A 15,071-nucleotide genomic window follows, 5' to 3' on the forward strand; every position below is an offset into this window, starting at 1 on the left:
TCCCTCCACCATGAATTGGTCCAAACTGGGTTTTTTAGAGGCTCCCTCCACCATGAATTTGCCCAAACTGGGCTGGTTAGAGGCTCCCTCCACCATGAATTGGTCCAAACTGGGCTGTTTAGAGGCTCCCTCCACCATGAATTTGCCCAAACTGGGCTGGTTAGAGGCTCCCTCCACCATGAATTGGTCCAAACAGGGGTTTTTAGAGGCTCCCTCCACCATGAATTGGTCCAAACTTGGCTGTTTAGAGGCTCCCTCCACCATTAATTGGTCCAAACTGGGCTGGTTAGAGGCTCCCTCCACCATGAATCGGTCCAAACTGGGTTTTTTAGAGGCTCCCTCCACCATGAATTGGTCCAAACTGGGGTTTTTAGAGGCTCCCTCCACCATGAATTGGTCCAAACTGGGCTGTTTAGAGGCTCCCTCCACCATTAATTGGTCCAAACTGGGCTGGTTAGAGGCTCCCTCCACCATGAATTGGTCCAAACTGGGTTTTTTAGAGGCTCCCTCCACCATGAATTTGCCCAAACTGGGCTGTTTAGAGGCTCCCTCCACCATGAATTGGTCCAAACTGGGCTGGTTAGAGGCTCCCTCCACCATGAATTTCCCAAAACTTGGCTGTTTAGAGGCTCCCTCCACCATGAATTGGTCCAAACTGGGCTGGTTAGAGGCTCCCTCCACCATGAATTTGCCCAAACTGGGCTGTTTAGAGGCTCCCTCCACCATGAATTGGTCCAAACTGGGTTTTTTAGAGGCTCCCTCCACCATGAATTGGTCCAAACTGGGCTGTTTAGAGGCTCCCTCCACCATGAATTTGCCCAAACTGGGCTGGTTAGAGGCTCCCTCCACCATGAATTGGTCCAAACAGGGGTTTTTAGAGGCTCCCTCCACCATGAATTGGTCCAAACTTGGCTGTTTAGAGGCTCCCTCCACCATTAATTGGTCCAAACTGGGCTGGTTAGAGGCTCCCTCCACCATGAATCGGTCCAAACTGGGTTTTTTAGAGGCTCCCTCCACCATGAATTGGTCCAAACTGGGGTTTTTAGAGGCTCCCTCCACCATGAATTGGTCCAAACTGGGCTGTTTAGAGGCTCCCTCCACCATTAATTGGTCCAAACTGGGCTGGTTAGAGGCTCCCTCCACCATGAATTGGTCCAAACTGGGTTTTTTAGAGGCTCCCTCCACCATGAATTTGCCCAAACTGGGCTGTTTAGAGGCTCCCTCCACCATGAATTGGTCCAAACTGGGCTGGTTAGAGGCTCCCTCCACCATGAATTTCCCAAAACTTGGCTGTTTAGAGGCTCCCTCCACCATGAATTGGTCCAAACTGGGCTGGTTAGAGGCTCCCTCCACCATGAATTTGCCCAAACTGGGCTGTTTAGAGGCTCCCTCCACCATGAATTGGTCCAAACTGGGTTTTTTAGAGGCTCCCTCCACCATGAATTGGTCCAAACTGGGCTGTTTAGAGGCTCCCTCCACCATGAATTTGCCCAAACTGGGCTGGTTAGAGGCTCCCTCCACCATGAATTGGTCCAAACTGGGCTGGTTAGAGGCTCCCTCCACCATGAATTTGCCCAAACTGGGCTGTTTAGAGGCTCCCTCCACCATGAATTGGTCCAAACTGGGTTTTTTAGAGGCTCCCTCCACCATGAATTGGTCCAAACTGGGCTGTTTAGAGGCTCCCTCCACCATGAATTTGCTCAAACTGGGCTGGTTAGAGGCTCCCTCCACCATTAATTGGTCCAAACTGGGCTGGTTAGAGGCTCCCTCCACCATGAATTTGCCCAAACTGGGCTGTTTAGAGGCTCCCTCCACCATGAATTTGCCCAAACTGGGCTGTTTAGAGGCTCCCTCCACCATGAATTTGCCCAAACTGGGCTGGTTAGAGGCTCTCTCCACCATGAATTGGTCCAAACTGGGTTTTTTAGAGGCTCCCTCCACCATGAATTTGCCCAAACTGGGCTGGTTAGAGGCTCCCTCCACCATGAATTGGTCCAAACTGGGTTTTTTAGAGGCTCCCTCCACCATGAATTTGCCCACACTGGGCTGGTTAGAGGCTCCCTCCACCATGAATTGGTCCAAACTGGGCTGGTTAGAGGCTCCCTCCACCATGAATTGGTCCAAACTGGGGTTTTTAGAGGCTCCCTCCACCATGAATTTGCCCAAACTGGGGTGTTTAGAGGCTCCCTCCACCATGAATTTGCCCAAACTCTGCTGGTTAGAGGCTCAATCCACCCTGATTTTCAAAACAAATGTTGGTGCCAACCTCAACTTACTACAAGGGCCAAATTCACTGCTGGTGACAAGCTCTCCTCACTGCAAGTGCCAAATACACATGTTTCAAGGTGTTTTCCTACTGTCAGAGAGGTGGTATTGAGTGTGTAAAGTGTGTAGTTGTTAGGCTGTGATGTTGGGGTAATAGAGGGTCTTTGGTGTGTTAGATGCCCCCAGACATGCTTCCCCTGCTGTCCCAGTGTCATTCCAGAGGTGTTGGCATCATTTCCTGGGGTGTCATAGTGGACTTGGTGACCCTCCAGACACGGATTTGGGTTTCCCCCTTAACGAGTATCTGTTCCCCATAGACTATAATGGGGTTCGAAACCCGTTCGAACACACAAACATTGAGCGGCTGTTCGAATCGAATTTCGAACCTCGAACATTTTAGTGTTCGCTCATCTCTACTCAGCAACAGAAGCAGCGAATTACAAGGGAAAAACACTGTTTGATTCAGGTGACCCTAACCTATCTATCTGCGCGTTCAGTTGATGTGTTGAGTTCGGGTTCAAAGTCCCTTTAAGGACACGTAACTCAAGACTGTACAATGTCAGACAGTTGTTACAAGTACGGTAGTATTTATAGCAGAAATGATGAAAGGCGGAGGCAACAACCATCCAATAGGGCAGATCCAGTAGATAGTTGGACATAATAATTAACCAATAATAAGCGGCCATGACCTCGCCTGACCGCCCTGATCAACCGCGCTATATATCACGCTATCATTCCTTATCTTTTCACTGTCTCCACTTCAGGACAGTTTATTATTTATCAGATTTTGACTTGTTTGTGCTCGGTTAATATATAATCTCACTGTTATTGGCACTTCCAGTGCTATCTATGACGTGGCTATTTTTGGAACCGTAGTTCAACCTTACGAAATTGAACATTGCAATACCAAACACAGCCCACGGGTGACGCAATTTCTTAAAGAAAGTGGCCATGTTTTACTAATTTCTTACTTAGTGGTTCAATGTTCTGTGAGTTGGCTTAATAAGGCATACAGACATGGACTGTCTTTAAAAGACAACCCCTTTAAATAGTGGTTCGGAATGGTAACCTACCTCCTTTAAGTCCTGGACGACGACGTTGAGCCTCTCATTCTCTCCTTGGACATTGGTGATCACCGCCTTGCTCTGCCTCAGGTCGTTCTGCATTTCCAGTATTCGACCCAGATAATACTCCTCCTTGGTCGCGGACTCCTGCAGTAAAGTCTCCTCCCGAGTCTCGCCATCTTCGGCAACTTTGCGGTGGACGGTGAAGGACTGTCCAAAGGCCTAAGAAAAGAACCATGAAAAATGTTATTGAAATCACCTTCTTATAACCCATGGCTCCTATGACCTGCTCTTAAAGTGACACTTAAAGGGGTTATACCACCGTAACAATGTATTGCCTATCCTGTGGACGCTGGTCGCTGGAACCCCTGTGACTGAATTCATATGATACTAAATATTCGAAAAGTTATTAATCTAATTCTACAACACCAATTATTGTATAATATAAAAAAATAAGCCACAAAGTGCCAACACGGGAATTTAACCTTAATAATGTGCGGATCCACAATTGCAGACATTTACAGACCTGCTGCACAGTGGCCCCCACACAGTCTAGACTGCTTCACAGTGACCCCACACAGTACAGTCAGCTCCACAGTGACCCCACACAGTACTATCAGCTCCACAGTGGTCTCCACACAGTACAGTCAGCTCCACAGTGGGCCCCACACAGTATAATCTGCTGCACAGTGGTCCCCACACAGTACAGTCAGCTCCACAGTGGCCTCCACACAGTAGAGTCAGCTCCACAGTGACCTCCACACAGTATAATCTGCTGGACAGTGGCCTCCACACAGTACAATCAGCTCCACAGTGGCCTCCACACAGTACAGTCAGCTCCACAGTGACTCCCACGCAGTATAATCTGCTGCACAGTGGCCTCCACACAGTACAATCAGCTCCACAGTGACCTTCACACAGTATAATCTGCTGGACAGTGACCCCACACAGTACAATCAGCTCCACAGTGGCCCCCACGCAGTATAATCTGCTGGACAGTGGACTCCACACAGTACAGTCAGCTCCACAGTGGCCCCCACGCAGTATAATCTGCTGGACAGTGGCCTCCACACAGTACAGTCAGCTCCACAGTGACCTCCACACAGTATAATTTGCTGGACAGTGACCCCACACAGTGCAATCAGCTCCACAGTGGTCCCCACACAGTACACTTTGCTCCACAGTGACCCACACACAGTTCCACAGATGGGTGCCCAAAGATAGGGCTCTGAGTGCCGCCTCTGGCATCCGTGCCATAGGTTCGCCGAGATGAACTTAGGCCAGAAGAGATCACTGCCGACTACGGAAGAGTGTTGTAACCATGCTTGGTGACCTGTGCAGAGGTCAGAAGGAAGTCAGTTATGACCATCACCTATTGTAAATGGTGGATCCTGTGCTATCTATACATAGGCATTTCCTGTCATTGTAATCCTGCCCGTGCTGAGAAGTGATCTCCACAGAACAGGAAGTGCCAAATTATTACTAGGCTTAGTGGCCAGAATGAAAACTGTGGGATTTCAGGATTTTAAAAAAAATATTAATTGAAATTTGGAAAAATAATTAAAAATAACAAAAAATTATTTGGAAAAAAAAAAGTTTAACATAAACACTGGATTCGTTTTCTAAGGGCGACGTTCACTTTAAATTAAAAAAAAAAGGAATGGAATTTATTTAAGCAAAAATAACGGTTACAAAGGATCTAAGATAAGGAACAGGGGAAATGTGAACGTCTCAGACAGCGGAACGGAGGAAGAGCAGGATGTGTGTGTCAGTGAGCGAGCGGGCGCAGCTGTTATCAGCCGGGCATGTATAGTATGATACCGTGTATATGTCTTATCTATACTGAAGGAGTACTGTGCACCTGTGCCCTGGCCAAACCAGATAAAGGGCACAGGTCAGGTCATATGGGGGCGCTCCTACACAGTCTGCTTTGGATCAGAATAGTAATAGTAACATTATAAGAACATAATGCATAGAAATTAGTCAGTGACTAAATATGGTTGCCTGGGCAGGCCTTGTGGTATAGGAGACATATATAGAAACCATACGTCTATATATATAGCTCGTACTTTCCTCACCAGTCAGCTATGACCCTTTAAGACGAGACATCCTTCAAGGTCAGACATAAGCTATACATATCCTATAAGGCACTCCAATTTCAAGGGGTCGTCCACCCTGTATTTTTTGGATAGCGAGGGCCATCAGGCGCAAGTCAGATACATTTTTAGTATCATCTTATTGCATAAAACCGAATAAAGGCAAAAAAAAATCAGCTTTAGGTTTTGGCGTGGCCGTTCGGAACTGCTGAACTGTTCAGTGTACTGAGCCAGTTCTGATGGCTCCATACACTGACTAGTGGCCATGAAGCGTTACTGCAGTTCTGTAGAGTTCGGTCACTATACAATATATAGAATCACACCATCAAAAAATAAATCTGATAAAAAAAACCTATTAATGTCTCCACGGTAGTAACACCGCTGTGGAAGGTTTCCGATAATCCAGAAATTCCGGTAGGACGACCAACCATAATAGTCCCAATAAATTTTATTCTCCGGTCTAATCTATCTTATTTCTGCCTCATCACACCAAAGGCGGCCGAGGATTTTCTTGGTATTTAACCCCATCACACCTGGGCGGGCCGCCATCTGTCCTGTCTCAGTTTGATATGAGAAACCGTATCACATAACCGCAGACGGTTAAAGAAGCCTTGAAATCTGATCAGAAAGATCATCAAATCAATGAAAAGAAAAGGTGTGCCCATGGATGGCACGAAACGGGGATTTTACCATCTGCTCCAGCTCCAATTATCTGGGTAGAATTAATTACAGAGTGGATCGGTCCAGTCGCATGACGCACGCCGCCCACTGACAGGCTCAATGCACGGATAGTCATACCAGGCAAGAAATTCTATACCCAGATTAACCTTCCCATACCGTATTAGCTATAGGGGATGAAGATTTAGCAGTTACACCCAGGCCCTGGTGTCTCATGGGGGAGGTGTACGCACAGACTGGGCCAGCACTGTGACCAAGGGGCCCTAGAAGACGAGACCCGCTTCCTGCTACACTGCACCAAATACTCAGCTGTGAGGGCCGTCTACTTCCAAAGACTCTCTGCCCACATCCCAGACTTCATATCTGCAGATGAGAAGAGGAAACTCTACATCCTACTGGCAGAAGAGGAGACCACTGTGGAGATCGCTGCCCAATACGTGTCCAGCTGTCACCAAACCAGAGGAAGATGAGACTCCACGGACTGTTATACCCCAAACCACCCACCCCACCCCACCTCCCCATATAGCGGCCACCAACTAAGAGGAAGATGAGACTCCACGGACTGTTATACCCCAAACCACCCACCCCATCTCCCCATATAGCGGTCACCTTCTAAGAGGAAGATGAGACTCCACGGACTGTTATACCCCAAACCACCCACCCCACCCCACCTCCCCATATAGCGGCCACCAACTAAGAGGAAGATGAGACTCCACGGACTGTTATACCCCAAACCACCCACCCCATCTCCCCATATAGCGGTCACCTTCTAAGAGGAAGATGAGACTCCACGGACTGTTATACCCCAAACCACCCACCCCACCCCATCTCCCCATATAGCGGCCACCAACTAAGAGGAAGATGAGACTCCACGGACTGTTATACCCCAAACCACCCACCCCATCTCCCCATATAGCGGTCACCTTCTAAGAGGAAGATGAGACTCCACGGACTGTTATACCCCAACCCCCCCCCCCCATATAGCGGCCACCAACTAAGAGGAAGATGAGACTCCACGGACTGTTATACCCCAAACCACCCACCCCACCCCAACTCCCCATATAGCGGCCACCAACTAAGAGGAAGATGAGACTCCACGGACTGTTATACCCCAACCCCCCTCCCCCATATAGCGGCCACCAACTAAGAGGAAGATGAGACTCCACGGACTGTTATACCCCAAACCCCCCCCCCCATATAGCGGCCACCAACTAAGAGGAAGATAAGACTCCATGGACTGTTATACCCCAAACCACCCACCCCACCCCACCTCCCCATATAGCGGCCACCAACTAAGAGGAAGATAAGACTCCACGGACTGTTATACCCCAAACCACCCCACCCCAACTCCCCATATAGCGGCCACCAACTAAGAGGAAGATGAGACTCCACGGACTGTTATACCCCAACCCCCCTCCCCCATATAGCGGCCACCAACTAAGAGGAAGATGAGACTCCACGGACTGTTATACCCCAAACCACCTGCCCCACCCCCCCATACCCACCACTCTCCCCCCCCGACTCCAACTCCCCCACACACACACTTTACCAGCTTTGGCAATGCCAAATATCTATTCGGACATGCCAATAAAGCTTGTTTGATTTGATTTGATATCCAAAATTGGAGGATACCAGATCCTTAGGAAGCTACTGGGGGTCTCTCTATCCATCTGCCCCCTTTTCGATTGAAAGTTAATAGGAAGAGGAGAAACAGAGTCAGTAAAGGAATACATGACTGAGGGATCTGACTACACGTACTCTGTCGTAGTCTGTAACCATGGAGACATAAATTTGATAGGAAATTTTAACTGAGATTACGTGAAAAGGAGCAGAAGACGTTATCAGTATACGAGTCCCATCATCTACCGCAACCCCCGACCTTGTACAATTATTAACTAGAAAATATATTGGGATTATTCGCCCTGTAGGCTATCTACATGGTAACATTTAATTGGCATCATGCAGAGATAATAGTCCATTAAATGTCACAGGAAGTAAGCAGTAATTACATACGGCGGTAATGAGGGATCATTGTATAGCGACACGCTGATGATGTCCCCACTACCGTGGCCTGATGGACATTCACCATATGCAAATGGTTAGAAATTTATGCCACTACTTATGGGTCAGACATCTCCAATTTAAAACTCTTTCCCATCAACAAAAGCCAATAGGAACAAAATGAGCTGCAGTATAAAGCATGGTGAAAAGACAGTTCCAGCTTGTGTTTCTGCCAATAGACACTGTCATAGACAGTGTGTGGTGTAGTTACTGTCATAAACCTGCCACTGGACATTATCTTTAAACCTGTTCCTGGCTGTGTTATTTGTCAGAGACTACAAGCACATTGTGTCTTATCTGACCTTGTCTGCAGGACACAGTGTTACTAGTCGGCATTCCAGGAGCGCCATGGCTTTTTTTTCTTATCACTTATCTTATTTTGTAGTCTGTCTGTTCCTGGCTATTTATTCCAAACCTTTCTTGCTCTCTACTCCCCTTTTGTGTGTCCGTCCATCTGTCAATTTGCTTTTAACTTTTGGGAAAAAAATGAGCTAAATGTTCCTTCCGAAGTGTCCGACTAAAGGACGATTTCATAATATCGAAATGTTAGACGGGACAGAAAAATAGTCAGCAAAAATCTAAGGGTGTAATGTCTCCATGGCTGCTCCCCCTCCCCTCTCATAGCATGAGTCTCAGAAACATATACAGTTAGTAATTCCAGCTGCATAACGCTCCTCCTCCCTGACTCTAATTTACATTATTAACCTAGATGGACTAGTAGCTGGGTTTTTTTTGAAGAAATTTTAAAAAACTGAATACAGTTTTTGAGGGTTTTTTAAAGCATTTTTTGAGGCGTCTTTTTTGCCTTCTACCAAAAAAGACATACTCACCTATCCCTGATGCTAAATTGTCAAGTCTTAGTCCCCTTTCCCTCCTGCTCTGGAACTTGGTGCATAAGAAGCTTCTTCGATACCCTCCTCTCCACTGATTCTGGAGCAGTTGGAATTCTTTCTCTAGCCCCCACCATTCCTGAGAAATCATGTCTATTAGTTTCAGCACAACCATACGCTTTACTGTCAGGTGGGCGGTCCCTAGGCAAGAGCAGACAGCCTGGGACTGCCTACCTGACGGTATAGAGTATGATTGTGCTGAAACTAACAGACATGATTGCTCAAGAATGGTAGGGGCTAGAGAAAAAATTCCAACTGTGGCAGAATCAGTGGAGTGGTGCCTATGGAAGGATGCACAGAATTTGGGTTGTGGAGCTGGTGAAAGGTCTTCTTTATGCCCGCCCCCAGCACACCAACTGCCTCCTTTGCATAAGACTTCACACTTGGTTTTCTCCATATCTAGAAAAGTAATCTACACAACAAAGATATCTTGTATAGCAGTATAACACGTTCTATAACATACACGTGACAGCGGAATATGCCTCGGGGTGGTAGGAGACTTCCTTTAAATCTCACACATTCTTTATTTAGAACATGAATTTCCAGGAACTCGGCCAGTAGGAGTTGACAGAGTAACAAAAGAATTGCGCAAACCTTCTTAACAAATATATACTTGTCTCTTTCTGAGAAAAATCAAGACACAAGTTTAATCTAAGGATAGCCAAGAGATTAAGGCTCACATGGCCACGTGTCGGTCCAGGGTAGGCCAGGAGTTGATACTTCCAAAAAGTGTTTGTTCATCAAAATTTTTGCCAAAATTTTTTTCATTATTTCTCAAATGACTTGTGAGAGTCTAACGATAAAACTTTCATAAGACAGAGTGTAAGCTTTGTCTCCCGGCCATTACTCAGGCCTTAAAGTCCGTACCAATTTTTGTTATAGTGTATAGTTTTCCAAGAATCGTTTTTTTATTCTTCGGTTGACCACGATGGAGACTGCTGTGATCTGTTCTTAGACTCCACCTCCTCACAGACGAGCCTCCAGCAGGACCAGCGTTGATTGGCCAAATGCTGTACACTGGCCAATCAACGCTGGTCAATTCATTCCTATAAGAAAAAGTAAGCTCCCTCGTAACAGCAAGCTGCCAGCTCTCCTGACTAGCAAGGAGGAACCTGCGGCAAATCAACTCTGGTTCTGCAGCAGGCTCCTCCTTGCTAGTCAGGAGAGCTGGCAGCTTGATGTTACGAGGGAGCTTACTTTTTATCAGCGCAACTGCAAGACTATAATGGGGTCTGTGCGTTTTAACTGCACAGCGTTCCTCCTAAACACTCTCCACCTGCTACTCGTGGACTTGGTGACTCTCCTTTAGTCGAATAGTGGTTTCCCCTGAAACAAGCATTTTTTCCCAAAGACTATAATGGGATTCGATCGAGTAGTCGAACATTGAGGCTCTACTTGAAACGAATATGGAATCTCGAATATTTCACTGTTCGCTCATCTCTAATCATTTAATCTTATGTGCAATATACTGGGAGCCTGGGTAAAAAAAAATTCTAAATTAAGTGGAATTGGAAAATTTGAAAAAAAAAAAAAAAATTTCACCAATTTCTTAAGAGTTTAGTTTTTATGGTGTTCACTGCGTTCTGTGGGGCGGTACGATTATGGCCATACCAAATAGTTAAAGTATTTTTCCTATTCCAATGTCTTTAAAAAATAAATAAATATGAAGGAGATTCAAAAAGTTTCCGTACTTTTTTTTTTTTTTTTTTAACTAAGAATTCCCAAAAAATTATTAGATGAATTTTCATGGATGTTCAGCCAGTTTGCCAGACAGACTCTTAGTCATGACCAATTCCTACTCCCCCCTACCCTCCAATTAAAATATAAGGGTAAGTTCACAAATAGTGTTTTGGTCAGGATTTTGAGGCCGTATCTACCTCAAAATCCTGACCAAAAAGACGGCTCCCATTGAAATCAATGAAGCGAGGCGCTCATTCTTCAGGCCGAGTCGCTTCCCGGTGCGGCCTAAAGACACACCCTCCTCTGGACTATGCCCATTGATTGGGCGTAATCCGGAGCAGAGGGCGTGGCTAGATGCTGGTGCAGTGCACCGGCCTTCAGTCGCGGCTACCCAACTTGTGGATCGGAACCTGAGGCGGCCTCACCTCAGGTTCCGATTCAAAAAAACCCATGTGAACTTACCCTAAAGGTGCAGAAACTTTTTGAAGACCCCCTTATAAACTTTGCAAAATACTAAAAATTTTTGCATCGACATGTAATTTTTTCAGTTATGGAGCGAGGTAAGGCGTCTATTTATACAAGATAAGACGTAGATTTTAGTGATGCTGTTTTGGGGAATGTCTCATGATTTGATCACTTTTTTTTTTTCAATATATTTTAGGAGGCGAATCATTGAAAATGGCATTCGATATACAGTATAGGATAAATAATATTATACTTTTGGTATTTTTTATATGTGGGGATGCCTAAAATTTTTGTCAATTTTTTTAATATGTGATTTAGTGAATTTTTGAATTTTTTTGTGTTTTGTTTTTTAAGGATGTGATCACCTATCACCTCTACAATAGACTGTAAGACTGCAGTATATTGTAAAAGCCATTAACTTCTATTAAACGCTGCCTATAGCTTCCCTCTGACAGCGCTCAGAGGGCCATATATCACAATATGGTGGCAACCACAGTGCCGGCCATGCTTAGATGTTGCGGTCGCATTTGATTGTAGCATATAAAGGGTTATCAGTGGGTGCTGGCTGTATTATAGTGAGGGCGGAGAACTCCCTGAGCCCCCTACAAACAACCCCTGTGACCAACGATGTGCAGTTACGTCATTGGCTATTACGGGGATAACCCCTTTCAGCTCTGAGGCATCTTCATTACGGGACACAGCGCCATACTTTCTGTAGTGGCTGTGCCTGGTACTACACGGAACAGATCAGCAGTGATCTGTATTACCAAGCACAGCCACTCCAACTCTATGATTTGCTATTGATGGCCGATCCCAAGGAAAGGGTATCAATATTAAAATCCTAGAAAACTTTCAAATATATCAAGTACAAGTCGCAATATAACGCTATGGAGCCAGAGTACTGCATTTTACAGTTTGATCCTCCAGGGGGCAGCACCCTGATGAAGTTGTTCTCTGCACACCTGTGGCCGCCTGCCAGACCCTTCTGCCAAAAATATATGACGGAACTACTTTACAAAAAGAAAAGTAATGAGATTTATTAAAGCAAACATAAGATCTGAGGAGGACGGTTAGAGGGGAGAACAGGATGTGCATGTCGCCACACCTGAATACACTGACTATAGGACTTATTCATACTTGCCAACTTTCCCTAGAGGCTCACAAGGAGCTAAGAGCTGGAAGGGCTGGCAACTCTCCCGGGATGGGAAAGCAGTCACTTTTGTGTGTGACTTGATCACTTTACGTGTCGATCCCTTCCATATAGGATTGTAGACAGCACATTTACTGCCCATATAACAAGAAAATGACCCAGGCCCTAGGGGCATGGCTTCACACACTATTCCCCCAGACCGGACCAACCCAACGCTGGGATGTATGGTCTTATGTATATCAAATTGGGGTATCACCATACCAACCCATCAAAGATGACCCTTTAAAGGGGACCTTTCATCACCTCCAACTCTTTACCTCCTTCAATAGGCGCCACTCCACTGATTCCAGGGCAGTTGGAATTTTTTCTCTAGCCCCTATCATTCCCGAGCAATCAGTAGAGTTAGTTTTAGTACCTAGTATGCTTATTAAGCTCTTTATTGTTAGGTGGGCGGTCCTAGTCTACAGCAGGTAGTCTGAGACCACCCAACTGACAGTTAGCTAATTGGGTGCTGCAATTAAAAGCATCAATTACTCAAGAACGGTGGGGGCTAGAGAGAAAATTCCAACTGCTCCAGAATCAGCGGAGGGGCGCCTGTTGAAGGATGAGAAGAGCCGGAGTTGGTGAAAGGTCCCCCTTTAAGTCCAGTAATTCCTTCAAAGTCACCTCATACATATGTTAGCATCTTATGTGACTGATTAGTACTCAGTGTTCCGATTTCAAAGGTTCGTCCACCCCTGAACACGGAATTTTTTTTTACCTGAATAAGTTTAAAATTCTGTCATGAAAAAATGTCTTATTATCCTTATAGCGCTCCAATATCATGACACAAAGCTCCGAACCCCCAGCATAGGTGAGAGGCTCAACGAGTTTCTACGGTGAACTCAAGTTCCCAAAATACAGGCTATAGGTAACTATAGGTGTAAAAGCAATGTTCAGCTGTCAATTTATTCACACGCTTCCGGGAGGAATAACAGAGGAACGACAGGGTACACAAATCTAGGAAAAGATGTGACAACCTGTTATTTAATACCTCGCAAATCTTAAGGAACTGACAACCTTTAAGAAAACATGTTACATAAGATAAAGAACAGTCCCCATCTCAGCCCCCCCCGGGATATTGTCATATAGATTATTACATGTTGTTACGGAGGTGACGGGGACAGACGTGATGTTATTTGACATTCCCTTTGGCGAACTATGACAATCGTGATCACATCTTATTGCTGTCCTGTGTCTCTAATTCTCAAATGAGAGGCCTGAAGAGGGGACCCCTTATATTAACACCGAATTATCCTATACAGACAATCCCCTTTCCATGATCTTTGTATAGCCAATCGTACTGAAAATGATAAATGATGACAACTCTTTCCTGATTACTATGTCTACCAAAACTACAAATAACATCTGGTATACTCTTGTTTCATAATCTTACTCCATAGAAGTGTACATGGGAAGAATATGCAAATTTGTCTCCCAAGATGTAAACAGGGAGACAGTGCCTCTGTTATGCTGCTCTCTATTGGAAGCACCCTGAACATCATGCCCGACTTTCCCAGAAGTCTTTACTGCATAATGCGGGGTTATAACCAAATCAATTTCTCAGCTACGGACGGCACTGTTTCTGTCTGGTTGGACCTCATCAGCGCAGCCTAGAGAGAACTGATTTGGTAGAAGTGAGAGGCCAAGAGACCAGATTATGGGGATACTGTCCATCCTTAGGGAGAGACCACCTTTTGAAGGTGTGTGTAGCACCGCACCTCCCATGAGGCGACCGCTTTAGGCGGCGCTATGCCAGGGTCCCAGGGAGGGCGGCATTTTTGCTTACCTAAGCCAGTCCAGGACAAATTGTCCTGGACTGGCTTAGCACCAAGCGGTGGATTGGGGAGGCCGCTGGAGCAGCGCTGCTCCAGCGACCTCCCCTCACACTCAGGCAGAGAGCAGGTCCTCTCCCTGCCTTCGAACGCTGCTAAGCCCCGCCCCTTCGCACCACCATGCCCCCTTTGTGCCACCACGCCCCCTCCACTCCGCTTTCTGTCGTCCGCCTCGGGCGGCGAAAAGGGCAGGTTCCCCCCGGGTGTGTGGAGACTTATATTTAGGGTTGAGCGATCGTGTTCGGAAAAGATCAGATTCCGATCGGCAATTGAGAAAATTTCACGATCGCCATCAGAATTCTGAACACGATCTTTTTAGGTGGGATCGAGATTGGTGATTATTTCCCACAATGCTTTGCTACTGGCCAAGCACTGTGGGAAAAGCAAACAATGTTAGCCTTCACACTGAGTATACGCTCCGCTCATTCTGAACGGAGCGTATATTCAGTGTGAAGGATCCGCTGCGGTTCCAGAGAAATGAATGGAAGCAGCCGGCACACAGCCTTAACCCCCTGCGCGCCGGCTGCGACCCTTCATTCTAATGGGAGACTAGCTATCATCTCTAGTAGCTACTTACCTGCAGAGATGGCTGGTCCGGTGCCCGGTGTTCTCGTTCTTCTTCGCCTCGCTGCCCCCACCTCCTAGGTTAGTGTTTAAAGAGCTAGGAAGAAGGCAGGGCTTGTGGCTTAGGAGAGTGTGGGCGGGTACAGGGCAGGGAGACGTGACGTAACAAAATGGCAGCTAACGCTATTACGTTCTTAAAAGATCCAAAGTGAAGATATAATCTGAAAATCTGTCTAACACTGACCAATAAATGTGATGTCACTGCCAAGGTCTATTTGAAAGGA

At 46.2% G+C, this 15,071-nt stretch overlaps 1 protein-coding gene across 8 annotated transcripts in view; it reads right to left on the reverse strand.

The window, feature by feature from the left end:
• BICD1 (BICD cargo adaptor 1) overlaps positions 1 to 15,071 on the reverse strand; it is a 108,182-nt gene that overhangs the window by 65,872 nt on the left and 27,239 nt on the right. For all 8 annotated transcript variants that reach the window (XM_075275215.1, XM_075275213.1, XM_075275217.1 and 5 more), the window contains exon 2: positions 3,339 to 3,551. In XM_075275215.1, coding sequence (XP_075131316.1) covers positions 3,339 to 3,551 — 213 coding nt within the window. The remainder of the gene's footprint in view (positions 1 to 3,338; positions 3,552 to 15,071) is intronic.

Source organism: Leptodactylus fuscus, chromosome 5 (genome assembly GCF_031893055.1).
Source record: "Leptodactylus fuscus isolate aLepFus1 chromosome 5, aLepFus1.hap2, whole genome shotgun sequence".
Lineage (NCBI taxonomy): Eukaryota > Metazoa > Chordata > Amphibia > Anura > Leptodactylidae > Leptodactylus > Leptodactylus fuscus.